The 19,621-nt window shown below is 40.5% G+C and overlaps 1 protein-coding gene and 1 long non-coding RNA gene across 3 annotated transcripts in view; one reads left to right on the top strand and one right to left on the bottom strand.

The window, feature by feature from the left end:
• Window positions 1–10,070, bottom strand: part of ppp2r5a (protein phosphatase 2, regulatory subunit B', alpha isoform) — a 159,626-nt gene extending 149,556 nt beyond the window's left edge. The window contains exon 1 of the mRNA XM_072265169.1: window positions 9,334–10,070. Within this exon, the coding sequence (XP_072121270.1) occupies window positions 9,334–9,493 (160 nt within the window). The 5' untranslated portion in view covers window positions 9,494–10,070. The remainder of the gene's footprint in view (window positions 1–9,333) is intronic.
• Window positions 10,071–10,078: 8 nt separating this feature from the next.
• LOC140201303 (uncharacterized) lies at window positions 10,079–16,023 on the top strand. 2 transcript variants are annotated; one of them, XR_011886835.1, is made up of 3 exons: window positions 10,079–10,288; window positions 11,061–11,193; window positions 15,443–16,023. It is a non-coding gene; the product is annotated as an uncharacterized lncRNA (long non-coding RNA). The 2 variants fall into 2 exon arrangements; XR_011886834.1 differs by lacking the exon at window positions 15,443–16,023 and adding an exon at window positions 15,248–15,432.
• The last annotated feature ends 3,598 nt before the right edge of the window (window positions 16,024–19,621 follow it).

Raw genomic sequence — 19,621 nt, forward strand, 5'->3', positions numbered from 1 at the left:
CCTCAACCACAGGGCCGCAAAGCATGTGCTACTGGGCCGCGAGGAAACGATATGATTTGGCGATATGAAACTATATGAGTCAACTGCACCTTTCCTCATTCCCTGTCACGCACTGATGAACATGAACACCTCCCCCACCCCCGGTTGGCCGGTCCACAAGAATATTGTCAATATTAAACCAGTCCGCAGTGCAAAAAAGGTTGGGACCCCTGATTTACACGATCTGCAAAAGATCTTTTTACATGAAATCACAATTAAATTGCCTTAAAATATAGATTATTAAAAATGTACCATCACCTTAATTTCCTAAAAACATCTTTTGGCAGCACCCTCTCCACTTTTAATTTGCCATGCCTTCATCATATCATTATGCACACAGTGAGGCCAGGGTGTCTCAAGGAGCATATCAGAATCCCACCACGTTTGCCACAGACAATGCAGTTTTCTGTAGTTAGAAAAACAAAACCTCTGTTCCCAGAACCATACCTTTTAACTGGAACGTGTTGATGCCAATCAGGAAACACTAGAACAGAAATATTTTAAATATATATTTTCCCTTCACTTCATATAATAAATATTTAATATACAACAATTTCATCAAGAACTCATCACACAGTGCCTTAACAGAATTATAACTATGGTACTGCATGGATATATTACAAAATCATTCTTCAAAATAACATCAAATAAATGTCAATATAATCTTTTAAATGTGCTTTGATAGGTTCATTCAATCATAAAATCAAACTAAGAAATTTAGAATCAGAATCAGGTTTATTATCTGACATACATCATGAAACTTGTTGGTTTGCAGCAGTAATATAATGCAATACATAAAGATGACTATAAGTTACAATGAATACTACAAAATGTGGAAAAGAGAGCAAAACGGTATAATGGTGTATATGGATCATTCAGAAATCTGATGGCAGAGCGGGAAGAAGCTGTTCCTAAAATGCTGAGTTTGTATCTTTGGGTTCTTGTACACGTACCTCCTCATTAATGGCAGCAATGAGAAGAGGATATGTCCTCACTGGTGAGGGCTTTCCATGATGGATGCCACCTTTTTGAGGCATCACCTTTTGAAAATGTTCTAGAGAGGCTCATGTCCATGATGGAGCTGGTTGAGTTCACAACCCTCTGCAGCTTTTTCTGATAATGCGCATTGGGTCTTCTATGCCAGACAGTAATGTGACCAGTCAGAATGCTCTCTATAGTACATCTATAGAAATTGCCTTTGGTGACATACCAAATCTCCTCAAACTCCTAATGAAATACAGCCACCGCTATGCCTTTGTTATTGCATTAATATGCTGGACCCAGGATAGATCTTCAGAGATGTTGACACTTAGGAACATAAAACTGCTTAGCTTTCCACTGCTGAACTCTTAATGAGAACTGCTGTATGTTCTCCTGACTTCTTCCCAAGTCCATAATCAATTCCTTGGTCTGACGTTGAGTGCAAGGTTGATGTTGTGACACCACACAAACAGCTGATCCACCTGCGGATCATAGACAGTTCGAGGAAGTGACCTCACATATAGATACAGAAAAATCTCTGCATAAAGCAAAAAATGAATCAGGGGTTCCCAACCTGGGGTCCACAGACCTCTTGCTTAATGGTATGGGTCCATGACATAACCAAGGTTGGGAACCCCTGATAATCATGTATTGAAAGAGTGGTTTCATCAGCCTTGGAATGAACATATGCCACTTAAAGGTATGCTGATCTTGAAACAAGCAAAGATCTATTATGACGAACTGAGAATTAAAGGTAATTGTGAATATTCATTAGGCTGGTTGCAAAAAAGGCACAGCATCAAATTTTTAAAGATTTGTGGTAATAAGTCACCTGCTAATCATGAAACAGCAAATTCATTGATGAGGTTGCCAAGGTTAATGTTGATGAAAACCTAACATACTGGACGGCTGCATCAGTACATGTGTGTGATGAAAAAGTACAAGACAAAGACTGATTACCAGTAGCACATAAATTGTGAGTGAGTAATGATGGCGATGCCAAACAGCCACTTAACTGTCCACCTGGGCAGCTGAGGGGCTGATAGCTTACCTTTTGATGGGTCAATGTACTCATTATTGTTTCATGCACAAAATTATTAAATTATATAAACTGTAAATTTAATGTAAATGGATTTTGTGTTTAGACTTGGGTCCTTAAGGTATCTCATTATATACATGCAAAAGTCTGAAACACTTCCAGTCCCAAGCATTTTGGATAAGGAGTGCTCAACCTGTACTAAAGACAGCATTTGCATTAACTGAACACCACATATCACGAAGTCTTTTTAAATGTTCTTGGTACTTTCTTAAACTGGTTACATTTTAGATTACTTTATAAGTCTATTGGTAACAAGTTTCACCAAAGTATTTTCCAATATATTGTAAAGCAGTATCTACAGTAAATTGCATTTATTCAAGCCCACAGCATGAAGAACAATTTAAATGGACAAGGGAGTCATGTAGTGACCGATCCCTACAGATGTGGGGGTGGGGAGTGAGGGAGGGAAAGACAAGCTACATACAGTAGGTCAATTAAAGGGAACCCCATCTCTTTTATGATAGTGGGGTGAAGGGAGATGTGCAGGAAATGGAGAAGCAGGAAAGGGCAGCATCGATGGTGGTGATAAAACAAAAACCTGTTTTGTGAAGAGGACATCTTGGATATCCTTAGAATGGAAAGCCTCATCCTGAGAACAGATGAAGCAGAGACCAAGGAACTGAGAGAAGGGAATAGCTTTTTAACAAGTGACAGGGTGTGAAGTGGTGTAGTCAAAATAACTATGCGAGTCAGTGGTTTGTAAAAGATGTCAGTACAGTAGATAGTCTGTCTCTGAAGATGAAGCCAGATCAAGAAATAGGAGAGAAGTGTCAAAGATGGCCTATGTAAATTTGAGGAGATGGAAGATCTTGGAGGCAAAGTTGATAAAATTGACAAGTTCAGCATGAGTACAAGAAGCAGTACCAATGCAGTAATCAATACAGTGGAGAAACAGTTGGAAAGTGTTACCAGTGTAGGCCCACTGATTTCCCTGTTGGCACCTATCCCCAAGACCATCTGCCCCAATACTTCCTCCCTCACAATCATTCAGGGCCCCATACAGTCCTTCACTTGTGAGTATGTCAGGATCATATACAGAATCTGGCGCTTCTCACATGGCCCCTCATGACACATGATGCATACTGGGAGACTGCTTTGTTGAGTACCTTCGCTGTCTGCCACAAATGACAGGATCTCCTGTTGGTTCACCATTTAAATTCAACATCCCAGTCTCATACTGATATGTTTGTCAATGGCCTCCTCTACTGCCATTATGACACCAAGCTCAGTTGCTCCTCCAACCTGATGTCATGACCATCAACTTCTCTAATTTCCAGAAATTACTCCCTCCTCCTCCCACCCAAATTCTCTGTTTTTCTATTTCCTTCCTGGTTACCCTCTCATCTATGCTCTTCTCTTCCATCCTCATGACTTTCCATCACCTCCCTTTGGTTACCCACCTCCTTCCCTTTCTTTCATAGTACAATATTATCAATTAGATTCCTCCTTTTTCAGCCCTTTAACCTCTTCCTCCTATTATCCACCCTCCCTTACCAACCTTCCCCCTCACTTGGTCTCACCGATCACCTGCCAGTTTGTTCTCATTCTCCATCCTCCAACATTCTAATTTTGGTTTCTCCCTTCCCCCTTCCTTACCCGTCCTAACGAAGACTCTCTTGCTGAAACATCAACCGTTTATTTCTCTTCATAGATGCTGCTTGAACAGTGATCTGCTATTTTCTTTTTGTAGTATAGTAGATTAAAAGGTCTGTTTAACAGAATATAGTTTAAAAAAGTAATACAGTTGTTTTCCATTATCACTCCTGCAGGTCCTCTTACATTTGTGCTCTTTTTTTATAAATATAACCATCCCCTCCAAAAAAAGTCAAAATAAACAAAGAAACCTGAATTTTATATGTCAATTTCATAACAAGCCTCTGCACTGCACAGAAAAAAAACACTTGACTTTAAATAAACCTACAGAATAAACCACACTCCATTAAAAGAGCTATGTTTATACTCCAATCTAGCAGCAAACTGCAAACACAATCAATATAAAATTTAGCTATTTTGTGCAAAACATTATAACCAAGAAAAAAAATCAAATCATGACATGGACTTTATCTAAACACGAGGTAGCAATCCTTATAACAATCTTACAGTTAGCCTGAATCAGGATCATCACAATTACTAGTGGATGCTGTAGGAATTGGCGATAGAATACTGAGAACAGATTATTATGACTACTGCAGAATCAGAATTGGATGCACTGTACCATATTGATCCAGCAGAGGGTAGTAAAATGTATGATAAAAGCATTAAACTTTATTTTTTAAAATATGCAACCAAAGACAATTATATCAGGATTATAGGGAGTAAAAGAATGCTATGAATGCTAATTATATTACAGGCACTGATAAACTGACAGGAATATCTTTAACACTGAAATCTGAATTGTTGATAACCTTGGTATAACTAGTTCAGAGCAATCTATGAAGGCCAACTGCTGCTAATCTTATCAATTATACAAGTTTAATACATTTAATGATCTGATCCCATCCTATTTACTAAGGCCTAGAAAGGGTGGATGTGGAAAGGATATTTCCTATAGTGGGGGAATCTGGGACCAGAGGGCATTGCCTCAGAATACAAGCATATCCCTTTAGAACAGAGATGAGGATTTCTTTAACCAGAAGGTGTGACGTTCGCTGCCACAGACAGCTGTGGAGGCAAAGTCATTGGGTACATTTAAAGCAGAGGTTGATAAGTTCTTGATTAGCAAGGACATGAAAGGTTTTGGGGAGAAGGCAGGAGAATGGAGTTAAGCCATGATTGAACAGCAGAGCAGACTCGATGGGCTGAATGGTCTAATTCTGCTCCTATGCCTTATGGTCTTAATTATTTTCTATGACAGCTGATTTGTCTCATTGAATTTCATACGAGCTTCTGCTTTTCTATGAGGCTTACTTGAGGATAAAGATTGGGAGAGGCATACCTGGCAGAAAGCGAGAGAAAAGAAATGGGAAGGATACATGTAGCAGACCAGAAGGAGCAAGTAACTATTTGGTGCCAAATGAAGAACATCATGCAAAGATTTAATATTATCACATGGAATATAGCAACAGAAAATTAAAAAGGTTTATAGCTTTAATCATTTCAAAGGCATTGCAATTTTTTTTCTTGATAGCAGAAGTATCAATCCCAAATGCATAATACAGCCAAGATATACTATTAATCATACCTTGTTAAAGGCTGGCGTTCAATGAATGAATGCTGATTACACAAAGTAATGATGAGCTTACTTGATTTTAGGAAGTTAACTACAGAGTAAGTTGCAAGGAATGGCTTGTCATGATGCTACAAAATCTGACAACATTCTGAACATTTTAACTTTCTCTGTGAAATAATATTATATTCCACCCAATGTTAAATGTAACAATCCCAATATTATCCCATATTGAAAGATACATTTAAGTATATGCACGAAGACTTTAAAAAATACATAATGCCCAATATGGATTAATATTACTGCAAACCAACCAGTACTATGAAATAATCAAATTACTACTAAATTAAATTACATAGCTAATACTACATTTGACTAACAAGATATTTTTGCCTTGGATGTATTCTAAAGCTATATTAATCCATGCATACATCTTTCTAACTTTGGACAATATAATACAGTATATCCACAATTTACTTTGTTATATTAAACAAATGCAACAGTAATATTTATTGTATTTGAACAAAAATTCAAATATTGAATGAGAAACAAATTAAACAAACAAGTACACAGCCATTGTAACAGAATCTTCAAGGCACTTCAGAGGGAGACCAATATCATTCCAAAGGGGAGTTTGGAATATAAGATGATTTAACATTTATTATTTGAAATTACAACAGGAAAAGGGAAAAGACTAACTTTCCACAATTATTACGTTAATTGGTGTTGGACACGTGGCCAAGTGGTTAAGGCGTTCATCCAGTGATCTGAAGGTCGCTAGTTCCAGCCTCAGCTGTGGCAGCGTGTTTGTGTCCTTGAGCAAGGCACTAACCACACATTGCTCTAGTGTCTGTGTGAGGAGTGGCGCCCCACACAGACTTCCAATCTGCGCCTTGTAAGGCATGAAAATACCCGACGCTGGCCTCTCATGGTCTGAGTTGACGTTCCCTCCCTCCCTCCTACGTTAATTGATTATTCTAGTGTCACCATCCCAGATACTTATACATGGGAGAAACTATACTTAACATGCAAACTCGTAGAGTTTGAGAATAAAAGTCTACAAACTTGCAAATAGTTCTCCAGCATCAGGATTCTGCACTACAAAACCAGATTTTATTTCATGTTAGCACACAAAATGCAGCAGGAATTCAGCAGGCCTGGCAGCATCTATGGACAAGAGACCCTTCATCAGGATTGGCAAGATAGAGAAGACTGACTTCTCTTTCTTACCAGTCCTGATGAAGGGTCTCAGCCTGAAACATCGACTGTTTACTCTTTTTCATAGATGCTGCCTATCTTGCTGAATTCATCTAGCACTTTGTGGGCGTTGCTTTGGATTTCCAGAATCTGTAGATTTTCTTCTGTTCGTTTTTTATTTCATGGTACTTACAAAAGCTGCTCTGAAATGAGTTAACTAATGCTTCACGAAACCAAGTTATCAAACTTCTCTGTAGTGAACTGATGCAGCCATAAACATTTCTGTAAATAACTAAACATCGAATCGCTTTTAATGCTATTCACTGAACAATGCCAAATTTTAGCAACATGCTGTTAGGACATAAAATAAAAACTCAATTTTAAGAAACCATCATTATATTTTATGTCTCTACCTTAAATAATCTTTGATTGTTTCACACTACTAGCTTAATTTTTAAGACCTGTAAATTAGTGTAATATCTGAATGTTCATGGTTTAAGTGCAGGGATAGAGAAATTCAACAGAGTAAGACTGAAAAGCACCTTATATTCCATCTGGGTAGCCTCCAACCTGATGGCATGAACACGGACTTCTCTAGCTTTCGCTAATGCCCCACCTCCCCCTCGTACCCCATCCATTATTTATTTATATATACACATTCTTTCTCTCACTCTCCTTTTTCTCCCTCTGACTATACCCCTTGCCCATCCTCTGGGCTTTTCCCCCTCCCCCTTTTCCTTCTCCCTGGGCCTCCTGTCCCATGATCCTTTCATATCCCTTTTGCCAATCACCTGTCCAGCTCTTGGCTCCATCCCTCCCCCTCCTGTCTTCTCCTATCATTTTGGATCTCCCCCTCCCCCTCTTAAATCTCTTACTAGCTCTTTCTTCAGTTAGTCCTGATGAAGGGCCTCAGCCCAAAACGTCAACTGTACCTCTTCCTAGAGATGCTGCCTGGCCTGCTGCGTTCACCAGCAACTTTGATGTAGGCAACCTTTTGAACTTACTTCGATATTTGTCCCTCATTCTTCAGGAATTTGTAGAACTCTAGATTTCAACTCACATTTGCTCAGAAATTTCAGAATCTTTTACACTTTTCAAGCTGAGTGAGAGCTAACATTCTGGAATTGATATTACTGGAGAGAAATAGGACCAACTTGTATACAACCTGCTCGTAAAAATGCAAACTGCATCCATTTTGAAATTCTTTCATCCATTTTCAAAAGCAGTTCCTCACACAGGGAAATTAAATTCCAGTTGCACTTCACACAAATAAGAGTTTAATTTTTCCACTCATCCTCCTCCCCCATACTGCAGTAAGGTTACGAAGCAGACATCCCTTTAATAACTCTAGCTGTTTTCCATGGGTCAGCATTTGAATAAGTATGTCATTGCCCTTGCAAACATAACAATCAGCAGTAACTCCCAAAACACACGTCAGGTTTTAAAATATATAAGTTAATAGACTACAATAAGTTTCCTAAATGTTCCAAATTTGCCACCATTTATGTAACTTCCAGTTAGGTATTAGCACTATAAAGAGCACAGAAAAACTGCCTGAAGCCTGATTTCAAGGCACATTAATGGTGAATGGCAGTTAATGAATTATAATGCCACAAAAGCCTCTTCCAATGCCTCTCCAGTTGGCAGATTTTGTTTCAATCTATCTGGTCATAACTAAAACAATCTGCAAAAATAAGGTAAATTGTTTTTGAACATCAATTATCTTGATCTGATGATGGTTAAAAGAAACAATTACATATTTCAAAGGGCAATTTTGCCTTTGTTTATGGGACATGAAGATCCTTGGCAAATCCAACACTTAAAGTACCATTTTCTAAATCTCTTCAAAACTGGTGGTGACACATCTTAGTAGCAAAACTTACTTATGACATGATATCTGTAGCATCTTCAGGTTAAATATAATTTCCAATGATTAAATGGGATCACTCTAATAAATAAGGAACAGTGTCACGAGAAAGCAGCATCTACCTTCACATATGCCCACTAGCCAGGCCATACACTCTTCTAGCTACTATCCTTGGACAGGAGGTATAGGAGCCTTGGGTCCCACACCACCAGGTTCAAGAACAGTTATTATTCTATAACATGAGGCTCCTGAACCAGTAGACTTAATTTCACTCACCTCAACTCTGAACTAATTCCACAACCTACAGACTCAAGGACTCTACAACTTGTGTTCTCAGTATTATTTATTTTTTATTTGCACATTGGTTGTTTGTCAGTCTTTAAGTATTGTTTTCATAAATTCTATTGTATCTCTTTATTTCCCTGTAAATGCCTGCCAAGAAAATGAATCTCAAGATAGTATATGCTGACACAGTAATTTGATAATTAAGACTAGAAAGCACTACCCAAGTTCTAGAATTCACGCATCCCAAGCCTTCCTGCTTTTGCATATTTGTTTCCCAGCTGTAAGATGCTCAGGACCCAAAACAAAAAGAAATTTCTACAGGGAAGTGGACAGGCGACGTGAAAATATTTTGGTCAAATTCCATCAAATTTGTTATGATAATTCTATGACGATGCATTTTAGGATTAAGCTTCGTTAACGGTGTTATTATTTGGAGGTGGGGGAACTGAATGCAAGTCCAGTTGTATTTGAGGTCCTACAAACGCTCCAATCCTCGGCATGTTTTCTTACCAATGAGCGGGGGCTCATTACTGGGATACCGATGGGTGAATTGGGGTGGAGGTAGGGGCAGGCGAAGGGTGGATTGGGTGAGGTCTTTGATTTATGACACTTAGAAAGGCAAAAGGTGAAAGGTGTGTTCTTCGAACCTAGATACATTACATGGTTAAACGTACAAGGCTCGTCCCAGAACCTAGGTACCTTTAAGGGGCGGGAGCAGCTGGATCTCAACCGGACTGCTTCGACTCCTGAATTGCGACGACCCCTGCGATCGCTTCTGCCTGGCCGCCTTCCGCACGGATTTCCTGGTGAATCCATCCACTTTTTCCGCCGCTGTCACCACAGCCGTTGCTGCCGACATCTTTTTCTACAGACGAGCCACCACAGCGATAAAAGCAGTGAGGGGTCGATCGGTAGGGCGTGTGTAAACCAGGTCCAGTAAAACAAGTCACCCAAGGGAGGAAGGAGGCAAAATAAAGCAGCGTGCGCGGTATAATATTTAGAAGTTAACGTTGCGTCGAGGGCCGGAGCTCCTTCCCCAGACCCCCGGGGCCTGCTCCACTCCCCCCCTCCCCTCCCCTGGGAGCGGCTGGCGACCGTCTCCAGCTGATGATCTTCACGGAGCCTGCTAGCGCACTGTCATTCCCCGCGACCTGCCCCCGTCGTCTTCACTCGCAGCCCGTCTTCAGCCTGTCCATCAACGAGCGCAACCACGGCTACCTCCCGCCCTCGTTCCGCCACAAGGAAAACGGTGACAGCTTTTCCCTTCTGCCCTTTCGACGGACCGAATCACCTGAAGGTCGATCGTGATTTCAGATATATTTTTCGGACATTAAAAGAAAACGCCAAAGAAAGCCAGCAACTGACACCTCCTTCCTCTCGCGCGCTCCAAAACACAAAACGAATCGCGGCGGGTTCAACCAATCTCACTGAGCGGAAATGTAGGGGGCGCTGATTGACGTGAGCTTCGCCAATCGGAAAGCGAGATAACATACATCCTCGTGTGCGTAGGGGCTATGTTGTCGTCACATAACAAGAAGGGCCCAGAGGCAGAACATCCAAAATCAAGTTTGGTTGGCGCAGGACCTTGTCCTAAAAAGCAAGGGATTATATTATTGACTATCGGAGTGTGATTAGGAGGTATGGGTATGTATAGGTATGTGGTCCATAAAGAAACGACTTTCTCATGTTCTCATGTTTCAATTTTAAATTAAATACTTTATCTACATTTGAACTGTTTAAGTATTCTGCACCCTATTTATAGATAGATATTTTTTATTTCTTGGAGCGGGAAAAATGCAGCTGCTGGAAACCTGAAACAAAAACAGAAAATGCTGGAAGGCCTAAGTATCAGTGGGGAAGAAAACGAAGTCAACGTTTCAGTTTAAGGGCTCTTCAAAAAAGCCAGCAGAAGCAGTAGCGGGGAATACAATGGCTGTCTGTTTAGTTGCAGATCAAAGTAGTCATGGTAACCAATTACTTTAAGCGAAAAAATCTGGCAGTTGTTGACTGGGGGGAAAAAACCAAATTGAAACCAAGAGATAAAGCAATATCTGGGGGGGGGGGAGAGAAAAAGAAAAATTGAATAGTTACCTGAAATCATTACAGCAAAGTTCAAAGTAAATTTATTATCAAAGCACATGTATGCCACCATATCCAACCCTGAGATTCATTTTCTTGTGGGCATACTTAATAAATCCAGTAGCCATAATAGAATTAATGAAAGACCACACCAGCTTGGGCATTCAACCAGTGTTCAAAGGACAATAAATTGCAAAAATATAAAGAAATAATTTTGAGACCATGAGATTAAGAGTCCTTGAAGGTGTATCCATAGGTTGTAGGAACATTTCAGTGATGGGGCAAGTGAAGTTATTCCTTTTAGTTCAAGATGGTTGAGGGGTAATAACTGTTCCTGAACCTGGCAGTGTGAGACCTGATGTTCCTGTATCACCTTTCTGATGGGAGCAACGAGAAGAGAACATGGCCTCGGTGGTGAGGGTCCCGGATGATGGATACTGCTTTCCTGTGTCAGCACTCCATGTAGATATGTAAGCGGAGGTGAGGGCTTTATCTGTGATGTACTGAACTGTACCCACTACTTTTTCTAGCCTTTTACATTTGAGGACATTGGTGTTTCCACACCAGGCTGTGATGCATCCAGTCAATATACTTAGTGCTACACATCAATAGTGAGGTTGGGAATGGTATCATACAGGAAATTAGAAATGCGTGCAATAAAGGAATAGCAGTTATAATGGGTGACTTCAATCTACATATAGATTGGGTGAACCAAATTGGTAAGGGTGCTGAGGAAGAGGATTTCTTGGAATGTATGCAGGATGGTTTTTTTGAACCAACATGTCGAGGAACCAACTAGAGAGCAGGCTATTCTAGACTGGGTATTGAGCAATGAGGAAGGGTTAATTAGCAATCTTGTCGTGAGAGGCCCCGTGGGTAAGAGTGACCATAATATGGTGGAATTCTTCATTAAGATGGAGAGTGACATAGTTAATTCAGAAACAAAGGTTCTGAACTTAAGGGTAACTTTGAAGGTATGAGATGTGAATTAGCTAAGATAGACTGGCAAATGATACTTAAAGGGTTGATGGTGGATATGCAATGGCAAGCATTTAAAGATTGCATGGATGAACTACAACAATTGTTCATCCCAGTTTGGCAAAAGAATAAATCAGGGAAGGTAGTGCACCTGTGGTTGACGGGGGAAATTAGGGATAGTATCAATTCCAAAGAAGAAGCATACAAATTAGCCAGAAAAAGTGGCTCACCTGAGGACTGGGAGAAATACAGAGTCCAGCAGAGGAGTACAAAGGGCTTAATTAGGAAAGGGAAAAAAGATTATGAGAGAAAGCTGGCAGGGAACATGAAAACTGACTGTAAAAGCTTTTATAGATATGTGAAAAGAAAAAGATTGGTTAAGACAAATGTAGGTCCCCTACAGACAGAAACAGGTGAATTGATTATGGGGAGCGAGGACATGGCAGACCAATTGAATAACTGCTTTGGTTCTGCCTTCACTAAGGAGGACATAAATAATCTTCCGGAAATAGTAGGGGACAGAGGGTCCAGTGAGATGAACTGAGGGAAATACATGTTAGTAAGGAAGTGGTGTTAGGTAAATTGAAGGGATTAAAGGCAGATAAATCCCCAGGGCCAGATGGTCTGCATCCCAGAGTGCTTAACGAAGTAGCCCAAGAAATAGTGGATGCGTTAGTGATAATTTTTCAAAACTCTTTAGATTCTGGACTAGTTCCTGAGGATTGGAGGGTGGCTAATGTAACCCCACTTTTTAAAAAAGGAGGGAGAGAGAAACCGGGGAATTATAGACCGGTTAGCCTAACATCGGTGGTAGGGAAACTGCTAGAGTCAGTTATCAAAGATGTGATAACAGCACATTTGGAAAGCGGTGAAATCATCGGACAAAGTCGGCATGGATTTGTGAAAGGAAAATCATGTCTAACGAATCTCATAGAATTTTTTGAAGATGTAACTAGTAGAGTGGATAGGGGAGAACCAGTGGATGTGGTATATTTGGATTTTGAAAAGGTTTTTGACAAGATCCCACACAGGAGATTAGTGTGCAAACTTAAAGCACACAGTATTGGGGGTAAGGTATTGATGTGGATAGAAAATTGGTTGGCAGACAGAAAGCAAAGAGTGGGAATAAACGGGACCTTTTCAGAATGGCAGGCGGTGACTAGTGGGGTACCACAAGGCTCAGTGCTGGGACCCCAGTTGTTCACAATATATATTAATGACTTAGATGAGGGAATTAAATGCAGTATCTCCAAGTTTGCGGATGACACAAAGCTGGGCGGCAGTATTAACTGTGAGGAGGATGCTAAGAGGATGCAGGGTGACTTGGATAGGTTAGGTGAGTGGACAAATTCATGGCAGATGCAATTTAATGTGGATAAATGTGAGGTTATCCACTTTGGTGGCAAAAACAGGAAAACAGATTATTATTTGAATGGTGGCCGATTAGGAAAAGGGGAGGTGCAATGAGACCTGGGTGTCATTATACACCAGTCATTGAAAGTGGGCATGCAGGTACAGCAGGCGGTGAAAAAGGCAAACGGTATGCTGGCATTCATAGCAAGAGGATTCGAGTACAGGAGCAGGGAGGTACTACTGCAGTTGTACAAGGCCTTGGTGAGACCACACCTGGAGTATTGTGTGCAGTTTTGGTCCCTTAATCTGAGGAAAGACATCCTTGCCATAGAGGGAGTACAAAGAAGGTTCACCAGATTGATTCCTGGGATGGCAGGACTTTCATATGATGAAAGACTGGATCGACTAGGCTTATACTCTCTGGAATTTAGAAGATTGAGGGGGGATCTTATTGAAGCGTATAAAATCCTAAAGGGATTGGACAGGCTAGATGCAGGAAGATTGTTCCCAATGTTGGGAAAGTCCAGAACGAGGGATCACAGTTTGAGGATAAAGGGGAAGCCTTTTAGGACCGAGATAAGGAAAAACTTCTTCACACAGAGAGTAGTGAATCTGTGGAATTCTCTGCCACAGGAAACAGTTGAGGCCAGTTCATTGGGTATATTTAAGAGAGAGTTAGATATGGCCCCTGTGGCTAAAGGGATCGGGGGTATGGAGGGAAGGCTGGTACAGGGTTCTGAGTTGGATGATCAGCCATAATCATACTGGATGTTGGTGCAGGCTTGAAGGGCTGAATGGCCTACTCCTGCACCTATTTTCTATGTTGGTTCACCCTCCTGACTGTTTCATTTACGGTAGCATGGTAGTGTAATGGTTAGCACATTGCTTTACAGTACCAGTGACTCAGGTTCGATTCCCACCTCTGCCGGAGCTTGTACGTTCTCCCTGTGACTGCATGGGTTTCCTCTGGGTGCTCTGCTTTCCTCCCCCAGCCCAAAGACCTACCTATTGATGAGTTAATTGGTCATTGTAAATTGCTCTGTGATTAGGTTAGAGTTAGACCAGGGTTGCTGGGTGGCACAGTTTGAAGGGCTGGATAGACCAATTCTGCACTCTATCTTCATCTGTCAACCTTCTCTGCTCTACTTCTTTAGATATACAGACCCAAACTTTATACAAATCAAAATTATCCTAATTTTGTAGTTTGCTATAAAATACCAATATTCTATTATGCTTACCTAATAACATTTTTACCTTATTTGTTTTTCATATTACTGCCCCAGATCTTTGTGTTCTGCAATATTTTGTGGTTTCAATCTGTTCAAATATATTTTCTTTTTTATTTCAAAAACTTGTATTTATAATATTAACAAATTTACAGCATTATCAACCAAAAAACAGCTGTGAATGCAAGCGATATCAGAAAGTTCCAAACCTGCTTTCAAAATTTTCACATAAAAATATAAACTGTATTAACAGATTTATGTACAAATAATATTTATACTTTACAGATTATACTAATCTGACAGCACACCTCAGTTGAATGCACTGAGTTAGGCAGTCATATGTCAGTAATATAGACAACTGTACAAAAAGGCCAACATTATTAAAAGCAGTTCACTTCTGTCTAAATATTTTCATTTTTATGAAACAGATAACTTTGGATTTTTACACACCGTGCTCCATCTACTAATTTCTTGCTCACTCACTTTAGCTTTCTTTATACTTGTGTGGGCTCTTTGGATCCTCTTCACAATTTACTTATCCATCCATCTTTGTATCATCTGAAAATTTGACGGTAGTACACTTGGTGCCTTCATCTAAGACAGGGGTTCCCAACATTTTTTTAATGCCATGGACCCCTACCATTAACCGAGGGGTTTGTGGACCACAGGTTGGAAACCCATGATTTAAGACATGCTTGTAATTAATAGTTGAGGACCCAACCAGTGATCCTTGTGGCACCATTGTTTCCTCATCCAAAAATCTGTTTTTAAAAAGGCAGATTTTCCTTATTCATGAGAATATATGTACTCCAATCCAGTGTCATTTTACCTTGTCAATAACATTTTTCATGGCACTTTAACAAATGCCTCACAAAAATCGAAATAACCTGCATCTATGGACTCTCCTTCATCTACACTGTTTGTTACATCTTCATAGAACTTTGTTAACTTATAAATTTCTTTTGCCTCTTTTTCAGTTCTGATGAAGAATTTCTGACCTGAAATATTGACTCTATTTAAGCCTTAGATCTGGCATTTTCTGTTTTTCTTGTTTTGTGCTGAAATATTGTATAATTCCTGAGGCACATGTGTATGGGACTGTTTCATTTGTTGAAGAATTAATAAAATGGAATTGAATTGTCAATTGAGCTCTCTATTTCTGACTATGATAGAAAGAAGGCAACTGGAGACTGTTAGGCTTGGCCATCAACTCAAAGAGTGATCACCTGCAGTGATTCCTGCAGCTGTAATGATTGACCTCTGTGACCATAATCATCATCCTTTGAATGACTCCAGCAATAAGAGTATTATCTCCTTGATGACCGTTGAGTTTTATAGTGGCTTCTTGATGTCATGTTTCCCTGATGCCAAGGGCAATAATGTAGTCAATGGTGGTAAATGATTAAATAGCTAACAGGAGGAGGAAGTATCCCCATCCTCCAGGGCGAGATCAGATTCTGAAAAAAAATGTCATACTCTTCCAGAGGTGTCAAATGGATGATCCTAGTTAGTTTCTTGCTGAGATGCCATTGTCTGTCTGTCTGTCTTCAATCCATTCATTTCACACTGTGATATCAGAATCAGTATATGTTGTGAAATTTGTTAACTTTGTGGCAGCAGTACAATGCAATACATAATAAAAAACTGAATCATAGTAAATATGCTGTGTATGTGCATGTATATAAAATATATTAATGTGTATATATACTGTAATGTATATATAAAATATGTGTGTCAATATATATTGTATATAAAAATATAAGTAGTGCAAATAAATAGAAGTTTTTTTAAAAAGTAGTGAAGTAGTGTTCATGGGTTCAATGTCCATTCGGAAATCAGATGGCAGAGGGGAAGAAGTTGTTCCTAAATTGTTGAGTGTGTTCCTTTGGGCTTCTGTACTTTCTTCCTCGTGGCTGAGAGCATGGGACTGGGACACAATTCCAGTGTAGTACTGAAGGCCTGCACTCCGGAACTGGCTGTACAAGAACAGCCTAGCTCTTAGGTTGCAGATACAATTCTGGTATCAGTCAGCAATGTGGAGATTACCCAGCTGTGCCCCATTGATGAACTGCAACAGATTTTTGTCTTTCACTTTCTCATTTGATATAAATGACCCTATTTCCCAGTGTAATGGCAACTCCAGAAACAAGCAATCTATTTTTAACTCTGTCACAGGATAATAGTCAGAAATAGAGAGAAGAATGGATTTGAGGAGAGGTTCAGTCTCCATCCCCACCAGGAATACTTCAAAGCTCTCCGTTTCATTCTGGGCACCAGACCCAACCAGTTCCCCTCCACCACCACTCTCCTCTGTCTGACAGAACTTGTCCTCACACTCAATAATTTCTCCTTTGGCTCCTCCCTCTTCCTTCAAACAAAAGGGTTAGCCATGGGCACATGCATGGGTCCCAACTATGCCTACTTTTTTGTCGGCTACATCCAACAGTCTATGTTCCGAGCCTACAGTGATGTCACTCCCTAACTTTTCCCATGCTACATCAACGACTGATTTGCTGCTGCTTCTTGCACCATTGTGGAGCTCCTCGACTTCATCAACTTTGCCTCCAACTTCCACCATGCCCTCAAATTCACCTGGTCCATTTCTGACACCTCCCTCCTCTTTCTCAATCTCTGCCTCTATCTGAATGCAGCTTATCTACTGAGGTCTATTATAAACCCACTGACACTCACAGCTACCTGGACTATACCTCTTCCCGCCCTCTTACTTGTGAAAACGCCATCTCCTCTCAATTCTTCCAGCTCCACCACATCTATTCTCAGGATGAGGCTTTTCATTCCGGAATGAAGGAGATGCCCTCTTCCTTCAAAGAAAGAGCTTCCCTTCCTCCACCATCAACCCTGTTCTCAACCACAACTCTTCCATTTTGCACACGTCTGCCCTCACGCCATCCTCCCACCACCCCACCAGGGTTAGGGTTCCTCTTAACCTCATCTACTACCCCACCAACCTCTGCATCCAGTGCATAATTCTCTGTAACTTCTGCCATCTCCAACAGGATCCCACCACCAAGTATATCTTTCCCTCTCCACCCCCCCCCCACTTTCTGCTTTCCAAAAGGATCGCTCCCTACGTGACTCCCTTGACTGTTCATCCCTCCCTACTGCTCTCCCTCCTGGCACTAGTCCTTGCAAGTAGAACAAGTGCTACACTTGCCCCAACACCACCTCTGTCACTACCATTCAGGAGCCCAAACAGTACTTCCAAGTGAGGCAACACTTCACCTGTGAGTCTGTTGGGGTCATCTACTGTATCCAGTGCTCCCGGTGTGGCCTCCTATATATTAATGGTACCTGATGTAGATTGGGAGACCATTTCCCTGAGCACCTATGCTCCATCCATCAGAAAAAGCAGGATCTTTCAATGGCCATCCATTTTAATTCCACTTCCCATTCCCATTCCCATTCTGACATGTCAGTTCATGGCTTCCTCTACTGCTGTGATAAGGCCAAACTCGGGCTGGAGGAGCAATACCTTGTATTGCGTCTGAGTAGCATCCAACCTCAACGTAGATTTCTTGAACTTCCGGTAATCCCCCCACCATTCCCTATTTCCATTTCCCCCTCTCACCTTATCTGCTTAACTGCCCATCATCTCCCTCTGGTGCTCCTCCCTCTTTTCTTTCTTCCATGGCCTTCTGTCCTCTCCTATCAGATTCCCCCTTCTCCAGCCCTGTATCTCTTTCACCAATCAACTTCTCAGTTCTTTACTTCACCCCTCCCCCTCACCCCTACTCCCAGTTTCACCTATCACCTTGTGTTTCTTCCTCTCTTCCCCACCTTCTCACACTGACCTAATTTATTTTTGGCCAGTCCTGACGAAAGGTCTCGGCCCAGAATGTTGACTGTGCTCTTTTCTGTAGATGCTGCCTGGTCTGCTGAGTTCCTCCAGCTTTTTGTGTGTGTTGCTTTGAGGATATTCTCAAAGCTTTCTTGAAATAATGAAACATCCCGATTCACTCTTGGGGAATCTCTGGCCAGAGACTGCTCAGATTGGAGAATAAGTATCATGAATCTCCATGTCTTGCATTGGGAGTTTGCAAAAGCACAGCATCAAGAATGGAAGGAGTATATATACTTACAGCCTATTCAACTGCCTGATACACCTCTGGCCCCACTTTTGGTAGAGTCAGTTTGTTACACATTGACTTATCAGTGACCTCAGAATTCAGACCTGAATTTGAAGCAGGATATTCTTAATTCTGGGACATACTTTTTTCTGTCCTTCTCTGAAGAAAGACTCAAGATATTTGTTAATTTTCTCTGCAATAGTTTTATTCCCCAGTATAATTTCCATTGTCTCAATGAGCAAGGGACCTATATTAAATTTTGTCAAATTTTCCTTTCCATAAAACATGGGTGAAAAATCTAGGGTAACAGTCTACTGAAGTCATAGAGGGGTGTGCATTGTCAAAATATCAATGTTTAGGAGAGGTGTTAAACTAAATCTCATCTGCTCTGTCAGAATGATATAAAAGATCTCACAACTGTAAAGAGCAGGGGACTTCCACCAGGTCTGTTTAGCGATATCTATCCCTCAACTGATATAATTTTGTCATCATTATCTAATAATCTGTTTTTGAAAGGTGAATTGCCGATCAGATTTCTTCCACAACAAACATCAAATATATTTCATTAGCAATGCAGAAATTTGATTCACATGTACTTAGTAAAAGGCCCATGCTAATACAAAGTATTTCTCTATGATTCAATTTATACAAGAAAGAACCTTCAGTTGATATTTTGGCACCGAGTTTAGACTTACCCTATATCTTCAAAGAAAACACTGTTATGTGAAATAAATAGGTCATTTGGATAACTTGTAATTTAAGAGGAAAATGCATGGTTTGGGAAGGAAGCATTTCAATTTTTTTTTAACATTTGAGGCCAAATTTCAGAAAAGATGTCATCATGAAACATTAATCATTACTTTCTCCATATAAGCTGTTTGACCTCCTGAGTATATCAAGGATTTTTTGTTTCAAGATTTCCTGTATCCACAGAATATTATTTTATCCTATTACACCAACAAGGAGAAGGGACTGAAAGCATCATGTTCCTTGATCCTGATTTGGGAGAACATATTTGAAATCCTTCTCTAAAAAAATTGGAATTGATTTTACACTCAAAAAAGATGCTCAAATCACAGCAACACACTCAAAATGCTGGAGGATCTCAGCAGACCAGGCAGTATCTATTGAAAAAAAGTACAGTTGATGTTTTGGGCTGAGACCCCCTGGCAGGACTGCACTTTTTTCCATAGATGTTGCCTGGCCTGCTGAGGTCCTCCAGCATTTTGTGTGTATGGCTTGGATCTATAGCACCTGCAGATT

Source organism: Mobula birostris, chromosome 8 (assembly GCF_030028105.1).
Source record: "Mobula birostris isolate sMobBir1 chromosome 8, sMobBir1.hap1, whole genome shotgun sequence".
Taxonomy (NCBI): Eukaryota; Metazoa; Chordata; class Chondrichthyes; order Myliobatiformes; family Myliobatidae; genus Mobula; species Mobula birostris.